The 20,723-nt window shown below is 31.8% G+C and overlaps 1 protein-coding gene across 1 annotated transcript; it reads left to right on the forward strand.

Moving 5' to 3' along the window:
* The first annotated feature begins 692 nt into the window (after positions 1–692).
* Positions 693–11,862, forward strand: LOC134231487 (uncharacterized). The gene is made up of 3 exons (XM_062713449.1): positions 693–1,120; positions 8,991–9,226; positions 10,926–11,862. Exons 1-3 carry the CDS (start codon positions 1,096–1,098, stop codon positions 11,052–11,054), a joined length of 390 nt encoding a protein of 129 aa, XP_062569433.1. The 5' UTR covers positions 693–1,095; the 3' UTR covers positions 11,055–11,862.
* The last annotated feature ends 8,861 nt before the right edge of the window (positions 11,863–20,723 follow it).

Consider the following 20,723-nt stretch of genomic DNA (forward strand, 5'->3'; position numbering starts at 1 on the left):
TTTAATCCTAAAATACGAAAAACAATTTTAAACTTTAACAAAATATATTGATTAGTTGATAAGAATATTAAATGATTTAATATTTTAGACGATTTAATCAATGTTGGATCATTGTTGCCACAAAATGCCTGATGTAAATTCTACTTTGCACGGAGATATAAATATTGACAAGATAGAATCAATATTATATTCTTTAAAAAAATATTTAAAAATAGCACAAAGTGTAATTTAGTGCACTCATGGCTCATTCAAAAAGAAAGATAAATCTTAATGAATTGTTTTTTAATTATGTTTTATTACGAGACAATTATAGAGGTACATGTATTAAAATCAAATATTAAAATTAAATTATATACGTAACAAAATGCTCAAATAAGGATTTAGGAATAAGTCCATAAAATTCTCTATCAAGATTAAGGTTTTGATTAGTACAACACTATGCAAGAGAAAGGGTGGAATACGTTGGGAATGAAAAATTAAATTTCTGGACATTTTTGGTTCAGTTCTTTCATAATGATAATGACTTTAAGATTCATTGTTATCTTGCCAAAAGTATTAATAAAAGCTGGTATAAATTGGTTATTGAATGTTTTATTTAACAAAAATATTCTTATGGAAAATCATAAAATAAAGCTAGTTAACTGAATCCTTAGAGAATTTTCCCCCTCATTAAAACATAATATAAGAAATCAATAAGTGGAAGGGAATTGACAGTTTAGGGAATCGTTTGTAGGTCGAAATCGATTAGAATTGGGGAGTTCTGGTCTACTGGTCACAATCAAAAACGGAAAACATTTAAACAACACAGCTAAAGTCGCTGTTGATATAAACATAATGCATGATTTAAAGTTCCTTCAGTAATAAGATAATGGAAAGACCAAGAGGCAGAAAGAACTGACAGAAAGTCCTCTACAGATTTAAATATCTGATTTTGAATAAGCGAAATATCTAAGATCCCTTGATATGTTGGGACAGTGTGTATTGACAATTGGATAGTCACCCAACTTGAAGACAGGTTTTGGACAGGGTGTCATGAGCTCATAATGCCTTCACCGATTGATTATTGGGGACAGGAAAAATGACAGCGATGCAGTAATGACACAGGTTTCTCCTATTAATGGTAAGTAAATAAGTAAGAAAAATCATTTGTAGAATATTTACTGTTTTTATTTATTATATGTTCACAGATTCATGTCATGAATCGAAATGTCAATGAAAGGGAGATATGTTGATGTCATTCTTTATCAATTTATCAAAGAGGGAAACAAAAACCTTCAAAACATATTTGATCATCAGTAATGTATATCAATGCTTAATTTTGATTGAAGGGGCATGTCATAAGTGTGATATTTCCACATTTTCTAATAGATTCAATAAAACATTTGTTCTTGCCAAATAAAAAACATCCTGTGTTGATGATTCTCTCCAAAATATAATGTAGACGACACAAAAACGTTGACATTTTACTGAAAAATGAATATGTTCAGCTATAAATTATTTCATAACAATTTGTAAACACATATACAGTTTATTAGAAAGGATAACCATATATTAATATTTAGAAAGTTTTTACAATTGCTCTATATATTTCTGATATGCTTTTCTAAGGTTCTTATCTCAAAAACAAAATAAAAATACACTGTTTTTAAGTTGTAATTTAATTATCAAGAAACATTTCATTCATTAACAAAAATTTCAGAACAATACTTTGCAATCTTTTTCACATTCTGTTAAAAAACAGTTATTTTAATTTGAATCAAAGATCTTCAATTTGACATTTTTATAAATTGATTTAATGCTGTTAAAAATATGAGTTTTCACTACCGTTACTATCATAATAATGAAAAATAAAAAAAACAAAGCGTGTGTTTATTTCAACGGGATGTGTGGTTTTGACATTTTATAGAAGGTTCTATACATAGTCACGATTTTAAGCGATTACGCTAAGCTGATTTGATATTATGGGTTAAAGATTTACGTATTCATGAGTAATTTCGTATTTAACAAGATACCCATTAATCACAATTGCTCATGAGCAAACATAAAGCGAAACAAAGATTTAAATTGCTCAAAAAAATTTAAGTACACAAAAAGAGCTGGACTTCATCATATTTTTTCTGTATATTTTCATTCCCAAAGATATGCTAACACTTTTGATTCATTGTGATAGTTTTCTTTCTCTAAGCTTTGTATAGTTTTCAAAAATAGAATATTTACCATTTAGAATGAGTGTTCCTGCAATTATTTGCATACCCTTTGAATGTTTTGTTTGCTATTCAAAAATCTCACCTTAAGAAACTTGATTCAATTTTGAATTGGAATGTCAGACGATTTCTCAAGTTTCATTTTAAGACCTTTGAAAGATCAAAGATTTTCTGTTATAAACAAGTTTAAAATGAAGACTTCGATAAAAACAAGTCAATCATTTTGTTTATAAGTGGGCATTGGCATAATGTCATTCAAACACTTAGCGTTTAGGCAATTTATATCCGAAACACATTAAATTTGAATATTCCATGTTTATCAACAAACTTAATAAAAACACATTTTGTTTAATTTTGTCAAGCGTGGAGATAACTGGTATTCTAATGAAGTTAAAATGTAAGAAAATCTTCTTTTGAAGGTTATTTCGGTCAACAAGGGATGTTTACTCCTTCATTGTACGTGAACCCACCTCTGATGATTTAATTTAGAGGCCTGTATTTGCGCTGCTACTGATGTATACTGTCTGTATAGACTTAGGAGCTTGAATGCTGTTCGTTATCTCCATATGTCATTAAAAACCAAAGTGCAAAATGTTTATTCATTTAGCTAAACAAAATAGATAGGATTTAGTTATCTATCATATTGCTTTTACATCAATAAAAGTCTATAGAATAGATCAATAAATGTGCAGTAGGTAATTCAGAGATAAGATAACATTGATTTTATTGACAACAAAAAACCTTGAAGGATTAAATAGATCAGAACAATGGTGTTGTCGCACCGAGGCCTACTGTAAAGATTCACTCTCTAACAGTTAAATGAAAACTCAACCAACGTAATTCACCAACCCGTGTAGAATTTCGCATGACATTTACGCTTATCAAATTCAACTTTTCATTTACGTATGCTTCGGGTAGATGAAAAGTAGGAGTATAAACAATCGAATCTTTCAGTTATAGAAATTTAGATGTAATATCATTTTCTCATTTTAAAAGAGTATTGATTAAAACATATTATAATCCATTATTCACGCACTCTACCGACCGCAAAACATGGACTGAAAAAACTTTTTTTATTTATAAAGTGTGAAAACATTTCTAACCAAAATATTTTTGAACACATTTCACCTGAACTTAATTGAAAATATATACAGGAAATTACTGTACAAGTATAAACCACATTTAACGTGTTATTTTATGGCAACTAAACTAAAGAAAAAAAATTCCCTGATTTATATTTGGAATTATGGTTTTTCAAGTTCTAGTTAAATCTCAAGAAACGGCGCCATTTTTGATGAAGTTCAAAAGGGTTATACGTGTACACGAAAAAAAAGACCCGTCAAACTACTGAATTATTTGTTTTACATGCAATTTTCATATTTTCGATATACTCAGCACTATATGCAGCATTCAACTTTGGAGGGAACAACCATTAATATTAATCTGGATCACAAGGCAATTCATTAAATGGATTCTTCTCTGGTTTCTGACTAGATAAAACATTCAAAGTAAATTTGCTTATATATATTATATATTTAGGTGTAAGGGATTTAAAAGACCATATTTTTCATTTCTCATCACAATTGTACAACGTTAAATAGAAATGGTAAACTGTGTTTGAAAACTAGCAGGAACTATATTTTTGGCGGAATGATGGCGTATGAAAATATCTTCTTTTATGCTTTTCAAAAATTAGAACAATGAATTTAATTTTAAGGTTTACACAATCAAAGACTTGAATAAATTTTAAATGTAATTTAAATTAATAATAAGGGACTAAACTTTCAAAATATATCAAATTAATATGATTTTCCAAACAAACTAGAACTACGATAGCTTTTAAACGCTTCCAATCAAAGTACAGATTTGAGCGAAAAATCCATAAAAAAGTATTTTTTCTCTCTTAGTAAACGATAAAAACTTTTTGTTTTTGTATCATTTTGCACCTTTATAAGACTACTTTATAATATGTGAAAATAAAAAAAAGTTAAATATAGGAAGCATATGAAGATAACTAATATATCCTAAAAAATAAAGAAAAACAGAGAAAATTCGGATTAGACAATATCCAGTTTAGTTAAATTATTTATGTAAATTTCATAATGCTATGCTATAACCCCGATATAATAATATCTTTTTATGCAAAAAGAACAATCTTTAAACTTTTGAAATAGAAGTAGGCACCACATGATTGGCAACAGTATCCTTTTTTATTCATAATGTCAAGGGAAAAAATAATGACCGTGACCTGACCTTACCTCTGATATAAAAGGTCAAATTTAATCTCACTGATACTTTCACTTACTGATATTGTCTTCTTGATTCAGAGAAAATTTCGGCTCAAGTACAATATAAGACAAAAAAAGTTCCAATTTCTTTTTCTCGTAAGAATATATATTTTTTGCATATTCATTTATATTCATAAATGTGCAAAATTAGCATATTTTGCATATGAATCGAATGTAAATATTAATGAATATTTGTGGCCATTATTGGTAAATTAGTTATATAAACCCATTGCATTCTATATTATATATGTACGAAACAAGATATGTATCTTGCATATGATTTTATCTAAATTATCAATGAATGTAATGTGCACTTAGTATAGATCGACAGGTCGACAGGTGGACAGGTTGACAGGTAGACAGGTCGACATGTTGACAGGTCGATGGGTCGACAGGTAGACAGGTTGACAGGTCGACAGGTCGACAGGTAGACGGGTCGAAGGTTGACATCAATAGTACTGTGAAGTCAGACCTGTCAACCTGTCGACCTGTCCACTTGTCAGCCTGTCGACCTGTAAATTTGTTGTTCAGAAGTAAAAAAAAATGTGTGTGTGTTTTTTTTTTTTACATGTATCCTTGGTTTTTAATATACTAAATCATTTTAATAAAAGTGTTTGTTAATATTTATTAAAACGTAATTTGTATTTAATGTTTTGTACAAATATTTATATTAGAATATAATTGATATAATTATACATGAATGTTTATGATCTTACAAAAATATTATAATAACAAAACCGATTTCTGCAGATTATGTGGATGGGACTATTTTCGTCTTATTTTCGTTAATTTTTAAATACAAGAAATATGAGAAGAATCCTACCTTAAATGATACCATAGAATCTAAGATTGTCAACATATTTATATATGTAAAAATAGGGGTAGCTTCAGGAACTTATACGTACTAACAAAGAAAACAGATTACTAAGGCTTCGATAAACTTAACTACTGGGTCTTATTCTTGAATTGCATTTTTGATCATATCAAGAAAATGGAGTCGAACATAAAACCTCTGTAGTATATGCAACGTTTGCACAGAACAGGTAACCATAGCTCCAAAACACCAGAAACTTTTATGATTTTGTTTATAGAATCAAATGCGTTGAGGTAATTGAGAAACACACACCCACATTCAGAAAAGTTTATTGTTAACCATTAAGACATTTTTATGAGTTTTATTCATTCAATCTGGGCACGTGAGTTGCCACTGTAACATTTGCACCTTAAAAGTGCGCACGTTAAAAAAGATTAAAGCGCAGTACAAATTATATCTATTTTTTAAGCAATGGGAAAGAGTTTTGCTTTTTTCTTATTTACATTTGACAGAAGAATTAATCGAATCAGAGTGCACTAAAATCATTCACGTGTACTTTACAAATGAAACGTACTGGAAAATTGAGAATTTAAAAAAAATTATTTTTATGTTTTAAAAACAGATTGTCAAATTCAATGAAAATGTTTTCATTGAAAAGAAATTAATACTAAAAATATGAATAAATAGTTTAAAAGTACATGTCATAAAGTTACAAATATTTGATACCAGACACGGAGTCCAAAACACTCATTGGGATATACCTATTACACTGCCTCAATGTCCTATAGAAATTGATTCAAACTTGGCAACGTTAAACAAATAATTCTTTTTAAATTCTCATTAAATTGAAATATATGACCTCGAAATTAAAGTACAAATAATGCTTATTTGAAAGTGATTGAATAACAGGTATTAAAATTTAAGGAATGACTGGCATAATACTTAAGAGAATGCAATCAAAACAACGAATAGTAATCAAATTCAAACATCCAAAGGAATGTTACAAGTTTGGAACAATCCAAAAGGGCCCTTGAAAAATCAGAGAAAGGATCGAATACCAAAAGAATAACTAGCTCATTATAGACAGTCGCACCTCAATGGACCCTTTTCCTCCATGCACGTGCTATTTGTAGACAAAATTTATATCAGAAAAAATACATCACATTTTAAAAATCAAAAACGACTGTTAACAGTCACCTGAAGAAAGGTTGTTTTTGAAAAACAAGAGGCCCAGGGGCCACAGCGCTCACCTGAGCACATCGGGCTTGAATTTAACCCCCCCTCCCCTCCAGGCTTTCATCATTTGAACAAACTAGAATCAACACTACCTGGGGATGATTCCATATACATATCACTAATCATAGCTTTGAAGTACTTGAAAAGAAGATTTTAAAAGGTCTCCCTATATATCCCTATGTAAAACTTGGGTCGGCCATTTTGGCCCCATCCTAGCCCCGGGGATCATGATTTGAACAAACTTGAATCTACATTACCTGAGGATGATTCCATATGAGTTTCATTTTTCCTGGCCCAGTGGTTCTTAAAGAAGACGATTTTTAAAGATTTTTTCCTATATATTCCTATGTAAAACTTGGGTCGGCCATTTTGGCCCCATCCTAGCCCCGGGGATCATGATTTGAACAAACTTGAATCTTCACTACCTGAGGATGATTCCACATGAGTTTCCTCTTTCCTGGCCCAGTGGTTCTGGATAATTATTTTTTTAAATCTTTTTCCTATATATTCCTATGTAAAACTTGGGTCGGCCATTTTGGCCCCACCCTTGCCCCGGGGGTCATGATTTGAACAAACTTGAATCTACACTACCTGAGGATGCTTCCACATGAGTTTCATCTTTCCTGGCCCAGTGGTTCTTGAGAAGAAGATTTTAAAAGATTTTTCCTATATATCCCTATGTAAAACTTGGGTCGGCCATTTTGGCCCCAGCCTTGTCCCGGGGGTCATGATTTGAACAAACTTGAATCTACATTACCTGAGGATGCTTCCACATGAGTTTCATCTTTCCTGGCCCAGTGGTTCTTGAGAAGATTTTTAAAGATTTTTTCCTATATATTCCTATGTAAAACTTGGGTCGGCCATTTTGGCCCCATCCTAGCCCCGGGGATCATGATTTGAACAAACTTGAATCTTCACTACCTGAGGATGATTCCACATGAGTTTCCTCTTTCCTGGCCTAGTGGTTCTTGAGAAGAAGATTTTTAAAGATTTTTCCTATATATTCCTATGTAAAACTTGAGTCGGCCATTTTGGCCCCACCCTTGCCCCGGGGGTCATGATTTGAACAAACTTGAATCTACACTACCTGAGGATGCTTCCACATGAGTTTCATCTTTCCTGGCCCAGTGGTTCTTGAGAAGAAGATTTTAAAAGATTTTTCCTATATATCCCTATGTAAAACTTGGGTCGGCCATTTTGGCCCCAGCCTTGTCCCGGGGGTCATGATTTGAACAAACTTGAATCTACACAACCTGAGGATCATTCCACATGAGTTTCATCTTTCCTGGCAAAGTGGTTCTTGACAAGAAGATTTTTTAAAAATGCCATTAATTTTTAACAAATTCATGATTATCTCCCCTTGGAAAAGGGCACGGCCCTTCATTTGAAAAACTTGAATCCCCTTCACCCAAGGATACTTTGTGCAAAGTTTGGTTGAAATTGGCCCAGTGGTTCTTGAGAAGAAGATGTTAATGTGAAAAGTTTACGACGACGACAACAACGACGACGACAACGACTACAACGACAGACAACGGACAAATTTTGATCAGAAAAGCTCACTTGAGCCTTCGGCTCAGGTGAGCTAACAAGATCAATGTTCATGTAACGCACATTTTACTGTTTTCAAAATATTGATTTTATAAAATTGTTGAGATAGACATACGGAAAAAATGTTTAAAAACAGTTTATCATAATACACATGTACATGTAATACTTATGATTCTACAAGATTTGCGTCTAAACATTTTGTTCATATACAGTATATGAGAGAAATCGGATAGACAACCAAGAAACCTCCATATTCAAGCAATATAGAAAACTTTGATTGAAGACACTGCTTTGTTTGTCGCTCGCTTGGGGTATTATTATTGAAACATATGCCCTTTCCACATATTTTACTTTCTTCCTGTTACAAAATTTTTAGAGGTCTATTTATATTGAACAAAAAATTAGTTGACTGTAATATCAGAAAGTTTGCAAAAAAAAAAAACAAATCATGGGAAATTGATGTATTGCGTAATTATTGATGCATTTTGATTGTGTTAACTATGGTTTAACAATTTTGTGATTTAAATACGTTAGAAGTCCTAGAGTTTTAGTATCTACTTCATCTTCCTAAATTTGAATACTCGAGTATGTTGTTCCATATACTAGTACTGATAAAGTTTCTTCTTTGCTATTGTTGATATTTTCATGAAGAGTAAAAAAAATATTACAGAATGCTATTAAAGTGGCACGATTTATATCCATGGGAAAAGAAAAAGAAATATTTTTGCACCAGAAGAATTGTATTTTATTTATCAAGTTGACTTAAAAGTAGAACAAGGAACTAAAAGTTAAATCTGTATGTAGTAATATTCATAATGAAGAATCAATGTAGCAATATAAAGTAATATTGAATGTTACAGTTTCTCGAACGAATACTTATGCGATTTATTTTATGTCAAGGTGACTTTCCGCCATCTTATAATGACGTGGCTGGGCGTTCAAGTACCCCGAGTAACACACTTCAGACCGCAGGAATCGGAGGAGTGTGGTTTACCCAGAACAGATCCGCGCCTTTGAATCCACCACCATACACAGATACACTCCCAGGATACGATGATAGTTTTATAAGTCCGCGAGACCTTCCGAAGTATTATAGATCATATGATCAAGCCCATCAACGCACACGGAGACATAGAGTAAGTAATTTTCTTTACAAGACAATTGAAAAGGAAAAACCAGGAAAGGCTTCCTTTTATCGTATTGGTTTAGACATAATTTTTGAAGCTCTTTATTGTATATTCAAGGAATCACTGTCTAGTTTAGTAGAGTATGCCTGGGCATCAACAATAGTTGGAAACGTGGGATAATTTGCATACCTGGTTTATACTCAATAAAAATACAATTGTAAAACAGATATTAGGATTTCTCTTAAATAAAACAAAAATGTGATATCCTGATTGTTTTGAAGATATAATTCCACTATCACCTGTACATGGTATTTGCTTCTCCTAACAATATTTGCAACATTTCAATACATAGGTAGGGCTAACGATGGATGTGACCGGTTAACAAGGGATGGTTTCTTCTGCTAGGCACCTGATTCCACCTCTGAATTTTATGTCCTGTTCAAATCTTTGTATTGTTTGTAGTTTTAATGAGATCGATCATTGTTCGCTTTCTTAACCCATTTTCATCTGGAGAGAAAAAAATAAAAAGTATTTAATGACTAACTTATAAATTAACATTTATTGATGGGTATGGCTACCTGTTTTGTGAAGTATCATTAACTCATATTCATGCTTGCTTCTTGGAAATTAAAAAAAAACGTCAACGGCAAAACAGATTGTATTGAAATCGGTCAATGACATAACACACAAAAGAAAAAAAAACTCTTTAGTGAAAGAATACATGTTTAAATCCAAACAAATCCTTTAACTACTTTATTATATGTGTCATACGCATCATTTAAAGTCAATGGTCTGACTTGGTCTATTTATCTTAAATTTCAAAATAAAAATGACTCGGGATATTACTAAGTAATTGCTTATCCCTTTGTGATTTCACAAATTTGATTAAAAGTTAAATCTCAAAGATCGAGGTCATTGTAGCCAATTGCTTTTATTCTCAGATTCCTATTTCACATTGGAATTTATGCTTAATTGCATTCTGTTTATTAGCAGAAAGTTGGTCTATCATGGTTCACGGTCATATCATTTTAAAATAAAAATATCATAAGAGAAAGCTTTACCTGCAATTATTCTCAAAGCCAAAAGAAGAAAACATTTTTATAGTTTAAACAAGTATGTGTATATTTTAAGATGTGTTTTAGGACCATATGTTAATGTCTATGTTATTGTTCAAACCATTGAAGATTTTGTCAACAAGCTGTATCTCCTGATTTTAGAAAAAAAAAAGATTAACTCAGTACACTGGAACAAAATGCAAAACTTGATCTTTAACTCATCAGATTTGACCACATATCAACAATCTGCTCGATATCTACAACTTTGGGAATAAGTTTTGAAATTCGGTGCAGTTTAGAAAAAGACCATAATTCCGTCCAGCATCAACGAAGCAATACGAAATGATATCTATTTTTGTATCTTCAAGAGTTATAAACCAAAACTCATTTCAATATCTATTTTAATCTTTAAAGTTGTCTTAAGATTTGAAAAATCAAATGGGGCGGATTGTCAGACAAGCAGACAGGGGGATGCAGACAGATGTAGAGAGAAGAAACACCCAGTCTAGAATTCTATTTTTTTCAGTGCTGGGCTGGTGTTATTTTCAACAAAGTTTTCAGATAGGAAATATCCTCTCCTTCGTTTATAATATCATCTTACTTAGTAAATGTTGTTTTGGAAGTGTACTGACTTTTCTATATCTATATTGCAGGGTATTTCAACGGTTCGCACCAGGACTGCCAACAGTAAGACGATCATCATTATCTTTTGTGTTCTGACGATTTCCCTTCTTATAGGACTAATTATAGGACTCAGCTTTATGTTAGCAGAGCGAACATAGCAAAACCTGTTAATGTCTGATGATATCGTTAGGTAGTAGAATTTCTTGTCTGAGATTCTTCCTGTATGTTGATCAAATTCTAATAGATTATGTTATGTGATTTGGAGAATAACTGATCTGAAAATGAATGCAGTGGAACTGTTGATGATTTGGAATAATGAATTATATATGACTTCCATTTATTCCCGAGTGAATCAATGTCAATTTTTTCTCCTGCAGACAAAGCATTGCGGCATGCATTTTTACATACTTAGTTTTCTGAAAGATGTAAGTTTTGCATTTTTCATCAAAGAGGAAACTGTGAAACAATGTGTTAATTAAGCTTTGAGAATATTGTGGGTTATGGTTTGATTTTCTGTAAAGAAAAATAATCAATTATCTTATCAAGTATGCTGAATATGTATGTTTTGAGTTTAAGTTCTAATAATGTTTGCTAGGTTTTTTGGTAGGTTTTAGATGGTAACAAATTCTTTGATAGGAATAACAGGTATCAAAGAAGAGGTAATTGAATTTGTTGCAATATTTTTGCACTTTAATTGACTGTTTAAACTTTGATTTTAAGTTTGTACAACTAACTACTTATTATCATTTACTATTTATGAATTGTTTCATCAGAATAAGCTACCAGCAACAAAAGGCTATTTATTAATTCGTCGAGGTATTGAATTATATTTTGCAATGTGCATGGTTTTATGTTGTTTGAAACGTCTGTGATATCAAATCTGTGATATGTACATTATCTCATTTACTTAATTTTTTTGCAATATGAATATTTTTGTTGTAAAAGAAAATGTGGACAAGTATTTAAATGCCGTTACGTTTGTTTTTGTTAATAAATACTTACATATAAAGTATCTAATATTGTTTATCATATTTCAACCATGTTTGGAAAGATAATACTTCAGAATATCTCATTTCAAAATTTCTCTTTTTGTGCAAAGTACTCTCACGACAATTAAGATATAAGGGAAATAATCAATGTCCACGTAATTAATATTGTCTTAATTCGAAAAAATGCGTCTAAATAATAACATCATACATGTAAATGTCAAAGATACATTTGGAAGAATTTTGCATTGTTTTCGTCTTTTACAAGAGTTGTTAATGTCTTTAATGTTAATGACTGCAATTTCACATTACGCATTTTGCTAACAAAGCTATTACATGCAATTATTATTGTTTATAAGGCCAAAGTTATTCCGAGAATAAAATCTACCCTCAAACACTCAGAATACCATAAAAATAAATTTTGTACATGTATTTAAAACTGGCTGAATATCTAAGATTATGCAATTCTTTGCTGCCAAGCAATCCTTATATTCAAAAGACATTTTCTGCTTGTTTAAGCTGATCAACTTTCCCCCCTACTTAGACAACTACATGTGTTAAACAAGTCTATCAGAAGAAGTGAAGCCCCAGAAATTGGCACCTACATCGATGATGGAATTATGATTGGCGTTTGTTGTTGTGTGATGGGATGGTAGGTACTTAGATTTAAATATATACTCGTACAGGTATGTGAATGAAGTTTATGTATGTAAACAAAGGAATAAAATTCCCCGAAAAAGTGTCAGACATATTCTTTTTAATGTAGTGTTAATGTCTGATGATATCGTTAGGTAATAGAATTTCTTGTCTGAAATTCTTCCTGTACGTTCATCAAATTCTAATAGATTATGTAAGGTGATTTGGAGAATAACTGATCTGAAAATGAATGCATTGGAACTGTTCATGATTTGGAATAATGAATTATATATGACTTCCATTTATTTAAGGAATAACTGTCTTATTTTTTGATTTCATGATGTGATCAAACGCAGAAGGCGTTTACACATAAAATTATCACGCAAGCCAATCGATTGATCATCTTCATGAAATTGAAAAATCTGACAGTTATTATTCCTTATATTTACATGCTTTGATTCCGCCAATCCACGTGCTCCAAACCCTGCTTCTGTCTAGCTGTTTGTTCCACCCTGCACGTGGATTTTTTTGGAGCCGCGCCAAAACATTGATGGGAAAATAAAGTACATTTACAATTTGTAATTTTATCTCGGACAAAGACATTGGAAATGTAAATATTCCCGAGTGAATCAATGTCAATTTTTTCTCCTGCAGACAAAGCATTGCGGCATGCATTTTTACATACTTAGTTTTCTGAAAGATGTAAGGCCTAAGTTTTGCATTTTTCATCAGAGAGAAAACTGTGAAACAATGTGCTAATTAAGCTTTGAGAATATTGTGAGTTATGGTTTGATTTTCTGTAAAGAAAAACAATCAATTATCTTATCAAGTATGCTGAATATGTATGTTTTGAGTTTAAGTTCTAATAATGTTTGCTAGGTTTTTTGGTAGGTCTTAGATGGTGACAGATTCTTTGATAGGAATACCAGATATCAAAAAAATAACGAGGTAATTGAATTTGTTGCAATATTTTTGCACTTTAATTGACTGTTTAAACTTTGATTTTAAGTTTGTACAACTAACTACTCATTATCATTTTCTGGTAATGAAATGTTTCATCAGAATAAGCTACCAGCAACAAAAGGCTATTTATTAATTCGTCGAGGGATTGAATTATATTTTGCAATGTGCATGGTTTTATGTTGTTTGAAACGTCTGTGATATCAAACCTGTGATATGTACATTATCTCATTTACTTAATTTTTTTGCAATATGAATATTTTTGTTGTAAAAGAAAATGTGGACAAATATTTAAATGCCGTTACGTTTGTTTTTGTTAATAAATACTTACATATAAAGTATCTAATATTGTTTATCATATTTCAACCATGTTTGGAAAGAAAATACTTCTGAATATCTCATTTCAAAATTTCTCTTTTTGTGCAAAGTACTCTCACGACAATTAAGTTATAAGGGAAATATTTAATGTCCATGTAATTAAGATTGTCTTAATTCGAAAAAATGCGTTCTAAATAATAACATCATACATGTAAATGTCATAGATACATTTGGAAGAATTTTGCATTGTTTTCGTCTTTTACAAGAGTTGTTAATGTCTTTAATGTTAATGACTGCAATTTCACATTACGCATTTTGCTAACAAAGCTATTACATTCAATTATCATTGTTATAAGGCTAAAGTTATTCCGAGAATAAAATCTACCCTCAAACACTCAGAATACCATAAAAATAAATTTTGTACATGTATTTAAAACTGGCTGAATATCTAAGATTATGCAATTCTTTGCTGCCAAGCAATCCTTATATTCAAAAGACATTTTCTGCTTGTTTAAGCTGATCAACTTTCCCCCCTACTTAGACAACTGCATGTGTTAAACAAGTCAATCAGAAGAAGTGAAGCCCCAGAAATTAGCACCTACATCGACGATGGAATTATGATTGGCGTTTGTTGTTATGTGATGGGATGGTAGGTACTTAGATTTAAATATATACAGGTATGTGATTCAAGTTTTTGTATGTAAACAAAGGAATAAAATTCCCCGAGAAAGTGTCAGACATATTCTTTTTAATGTAGTGTTTCAATCAAAATAGTTGCCGATCTGATTAAGGATTACGGTGTTGATGCGCATGTAGTATTTGTTGTTTCTATTTGGTTACAGATTCATGACTTTATTGTGAAGGAATCCTTCCAAAAATGAAGACAGTCATTTACATTGAATGAATTAATTTATAATAATTTGACTATTGAAGACACCCAAGTAGTGCTTCCCATAAACTTCCTGCAGGAATTGGCATACGTATTTCAGAAGGTGTGTATTTCTATCTATAGGGGCATTTAAATCTACATCATTTCCGAGGTTGTCCAGTACCTAAGAACAGATTTAGAGCTGTGTGGAAGGGCTATTCAGTTCAATGTGAAAAAACATTGAAAGTAAATAATACATTGCCAGCATTCCTTGACCATTAGGTGTAAATTTGTAGTTGCTGTTTACTAATCTTATTCAAATCGGAATTCAGCTGTTTGGAAACCAGATCGGTACAGTTTCTAGTTTTTCCTCATTATCAACTCCCAGTGCATATTTTTTGCCTTTGTTCTCATAAAGCAATAACATATGAATGAAATAAAATTGAATTTTAAAAGATCAATAAAAAATTTGATAATATCGAGTTTTTTTTTATGTGTTTTCCAACGGATTTATGAAATATTGAAAAGTTAAAAAAAACTTGAATTTGGCTTTGAATTGATATACATGTATCATAATTAAAGTTGTTGACTTCCATCAGACAATAAATCCATTTCTAAATCTCAGTATAAATCCAAAGATTTAGCCATTCATATCCAGTTCAAACTGCAGACTTATACATGTACATACATCCCTTCCAAGTGTCTCTACCAAAAAATTATTACTTCTCCCGAAGTTGTACCATATAATTTAACTCCAATGCCATGCTGTGATCTGTTTGTCTTTTTCATATTGGTTTAAAAATCAGTCAAACTTTACAAAACGACAAACTTTACAATTTACTTTACAATACTTTGAAATCAGGATTAGAATATACCTGGGAAATTTTTTTAACGTCAAAAACTGTGGCAAAGAGCCAATGACAGCGTTCCTAAAAATGAGGAGGGTGGACTCTAAGTTCATCCATACTCTAAAGCTATTGATGTGATACATTTTATATGCACTGAAAATCTAGAACACATTTGACTGACGGCCATTATCAATCCTCGAATGCCCGCTTGAAAAGCGGGAGGGTATATAGTAATCGGGATATCCATCCTTCCGTCCGTCTCTCTGTACGTCAGTCTGTCCGTCCGTCCGTCCATCCGTCTGTTAAGCTTTTGGGTACCCATCTCTTATCTGTAACTCCGCTTTTATCACTAAATGAAATTTAATGAGACTTTCAAAGAATCTTTGTTATCAAGTGCCATTGTGACCCTCTATTTTACTTTTTGATCAGACACTTATTTTGGGTTTTCCAGTGCAAAACATTGACACTGCCATTTTTCTATAACATTGAAGGGTACCCATCTTTAACTTCTCCTATACCACTGAATAAAATTTAATGATACTTTCACAGATTCTTTATTATATAATACCATTATCAACCTCCAATTTTACTTTTTGATCTGACACTTATTTCGGGTCTCCAAGAGCAAAACAGGGACTTTGTCATCATAATCATATGGGAGGCGGGGTATCATTTAGTGAGCTCGTTGCTCACTGTACCTCTAGTTTTTTTTCTGTCATATACATATCTACAATCCCACTCTTATATCCCTAATATTCCATTCCATTTGATGTGCTTTGAAATGACATCTTACATTCAATCATTTATTAATTTCATATTTTATGATTTGGAAACTTTTCAAAAATACTTAACAAGAACGAAAATTTGAATTTTAAATCTCTTCTTTGATCTTTATTAATACTGTTAATTTTACAAAATCATCATTTTGAGCAATTAGCAGGTAATTTATAAATCAATACATTTTAAAATTTTTCTGTCTTCTTATGTTTTCATCAATATTTTAAATTCCTGGCCAAAAAACCCCAGGTAAATTAAAATATAAACAAGCATATGTTCTACTTCCTGTCAAAAGAGAGAGAGAGAGAGAGAGAGAGAGAGAGAGAGAGAGAGAGAGAGAGAGAGAGAGAGAGAGAGAGAGGCATATTTACCTTTGACATTGCAAGTATCACCCATAAAGCCATATGGACATTCACATGTGAAATTGAGTTCATCCTTAGGATGACACGTACCACCGTTATGACAGGAACATGAGCAGGGGTTCTCTTGTTCTATAGAAGATTTAGTTACAAATGTGTGAGGGTAGCCTCAAAAAAATAAAATAATCACATTAAAATTACTAATTTTGAAGAAAGCATATGTATAAGTTTTAACCTTTGACATTGCAGGTTTCTCCTGTTAAGCCAGGTGGACATGCGCAAAGAAAGTTGTTTTCCTCCATTGCATACCAAGTGCCGCCATTTTTACACGGAGAACACAAACAGGCGTTATTTTGCATTGTTGATGAATAATAAGTTACTAACTGTAACACTAATCTTATAAACTGATCAGAATAAAAGTAATTCATCGACAAAGGTAAGATAAATCTCACCTTTTACGTTGCAGTTCTCTCCTGTTAAACCATTGGGACATTCACAAATAAAGTTGGATTCGTCCTTAGCACGGCAAATACCGCCATTGTTGCATGGGGAACACTCACATGGGTCTCTTTGTTCTGTAGATGAGGATTTTGTCATGTTATCATGTGACGAATGATTATAATTAGTATGATATGCAATTATGGAATAGGTAGGCATCATGTATATTAAGTCTGAGTAGGGTAAGGTTTTTTTTATTTATGCTGAAGGATTAAACTTCAATTTAGAATACTAAAAAGAAATTTTTAAAAATCACTGTTTTTAAAATGTGTCCTGGGGAGGTCAAAAACACAAAATAAATATTAGCTATAACGAACAATTATTCTCTTGCTTTACAGAAAATAAATGTTTAAAAACATGGATATCAGGGCATTTGAGACATAAATACTTGAATTGGTCGTTTTGAAAAAAAAAATTAAAACCGTTATCTTCTTTTGGCAGTAAAAATGTCAAATATGTGAATCTTCAAATAGTTGAAATCCAAGGTGATGGATAGGATTTCAAACAAAATCATATATAATAAAAAGGAATTACATATACTAATCAATACAAATTAAAATAAGAATATACTCGTAATCCTAAAAAGTCTTTCTACTTCATTCAGAACATTGTTTCAAAACACAAATACATGAATACTCAAAATGGTAGTCTCTGTAATAAAAAGATTTTTTTTGTATAATTTTTATCCAGTGAATGCAACATCCTTAAAAAAAGTATTTAATTTTCTCTCCAAATATTATAAAATATCTTTGAATTAATTTAATTAAATATTATTTAATATCTCGTCAATGTTTCTTTTTACAAATATCACCATCTGTTTTTAACTTCAAGCATTGTGTTTGAAATTTTACGCGGTTCCAAGATAGTAATTGTGATAAAAATTTAGTGCGTGAAGGGGTTCATATTGTGCGTATTGTGTTATTATCGAACAAGATCATGCATTTTAAGTTATCGATTCTGTAACCTGTTAAAAACAATAATAATCGAAACCAGTGTAAGATGATGCAAAGAGACTTGCCTCTGATATTGCAGGTGTCACCCATAAAGCCGTATGGACATTCACATGTGAATTTGGATTCACCCTTAAGATGACACGTACCACCGTTATGAACGGGGAACATAAGCAAGGATCTTGTTCTGTATAAAAGGGTTATATTACGAACTAAAGCTTGTTAATAAATCACTTTGAAATAACTATTTATTAAGAAATTAGAGATATTTACCTTTGACATTGCAGGTTTCTCCTGTTAAGCCAGGTGGACATGCGCAAATAAAGTTGTTTTCTTCCATTGTGTGGCACGTTCCGCCATTTTAAGAACCTCTTAAAGATCAGAGGTGGGATCAGAAGCCATGGAGGAGTGAGTATCACCTGCCTGCCGGTCATATCCGCCGTGTGTTCCTTGTCATTGATAATTGGAAATATCATCCTTCCAAAACTCATCGTGTAACTAATAGCCTAGCGATTAGTATGAAAAACGTCAGTAAGCATTTGACTTAATAATAAATTGTATTTGTTGACAAGGTCATTGTATCGACCAAAGAACTTACGAAATGATGACTTTAAACGAGACTTCTGATATTCTTGATTCATTAACTTTTTTATCGATAACTTAACTTGTTTTAAAAATCTTTCAAACGTAGAGCATGCTCTTGCGTATCGAATTAATGGAGAGGTGTAAACCCCTTATGCGGCATATTTCTCAAAAAGTAAAGGAAGTTGGCGATTGAAAAGTTAAAGCCATAACATTTATCATAAGACTTATAGTCTATGTTGTTAGATAACCATTAATATTTTACGTCTTCTCCAGTCAGATATCCATATATGAAACAGCCTTTAAGGTTTTCTCATATCGTTGGGGCATATTTTTTTCTTAAACTCCATACAATTTGCTAGGTCATTGATGCAATACTCACTATATGGAGTACACTGTCTACCTGATTAAAGTAAACGGCTCACGGCAGATATGACTGGTCTACAGCTGGGATTAATCCCAATAAAGACATCTGATTTAACGTCTGGCGTTTTCTATTCACAATCATTTTGTTTATTGGATTTATGATTGATCAATGTTCACTGTCATCACACTTTACATTATTTTTTCTCTTTGATTATCACTTAAAGGAGATAACTCTATTGACGTTTAATCGAACATGTTTGTGATTGTATTGATTGTATGTTGTTTAACGACCCTCTCGTGATTATTTCACTCATATGGAGACGCCACCACTTGCCGACGGAGAGCTGCAAATTTTGTCTTATATACTCGGCACCTAGGGCCATTGAGCAGTGAGGAATCTTTTTCGTGTCACTACTGCGACACAGGACCTCGGTTTAAACGGTCTCATCCGAAGGACTGGTCTCCACGTCCCACAGTGGGATTGGATATGTATGTGAAAAATTTATGTTGTTGAAAAAGAAAGCTTAATATATCTCTTCAATGAATAAAGGTATTTTAAAAATTATTAATCAAGAGATCCATGAGCCAAATATGCGCATTTAAAATGAATAGACAATATAGAATGGAGCAGGTCATCAGAGGAACGTTAAACAACATACAAACAAACAAACAAAACAACCAATAGCATGAAAATTTACAACAAAATTTATTGTTAGGATTGACCTTTTCGTCTTATGGGTTCATCATTTCCTCCATGACAACATTTTCTTCTCTTTCTTAGAACAATTGCTATAATTGGAATACCATCTGCAGTTCTTCCAACTATATCTTTATTCTCCCGGCTATCCTTATCGTCTTTTTGCCGACAGTGACATAAGCGAAGAACACTAACTGACTACATTGACTTAATTTTCAATGACGTTTTGCAGGCTTTCACAATTCCTAACAGATATTGGTACGTGTCTTTTCTGTATCTTTTAGGTGTCCCTCTTCCATTGATTTTGGTTTAAATTGTTCTTCGGATTTATCTTTTTCTGTTTTTTTATTTTCATAAAACTTAACATGTGGGCGGTGTTGAAAATTTCATGTCCACAATTCACCGACATAAACATCAATACATTTGAGTGCATTTTAGCGCACTGTGAGATGACGCTAGGCTTTATTGTTTCCACACACTTTAAACAAAGCAGTATAATACAATCATATATTAAATTACATAAATTAAAATAAACACAACTATGAATCCCTAGCTGCCCAGGAAAAACCGTAGATTATCATTGATTTATGTTGAAAAAATAGGGAAACCTGTGCGTTCGCAGCAATATTGCCAGGTAAATATATCAGAAGTATCGTTTAAAGTCATCAAAATGAATGGCAGATTCATTCTTAAAAACTTTAATATATGAAATTGTCATTAATTGCAATTTTCAAAAATTTGACTTGCTCGGGTAGAGCGGGTGCTAGAGAATAAATACTAGAAATCTCTTTAACCCATTCGAACACGTCTTTACTTAAAACTGATTTCCATTGTTATTACTCAGTACACAATTACTGTAAAACCAGATGACTATTAAAACTAGTTGTATTCATTTTGTAATTTAAAATAAAACTCATTGTAATGACCTTGATCTTAATGCCCAATGTTTTCCGAAAATTGGGAAATTACTTTTGTAATTATT

Source organism: Saccostrea cucullata, unplaced genomic scaffold, assembly GCF_032062105.1.
Source record: "Saccostrea cucullata isolate Sc308-1 unplaced genomic scaffold, CSIRO_AGI_Scuc_v1 ctg779, whole genome shotgun sequence".
Classification (NCBI taxonomy): Eukaryota; Metazoa; Mollusca; class Bivalvia; order Ostreida; family Ostreidae; genus Saccostrea; species Saccostrea cuccullata.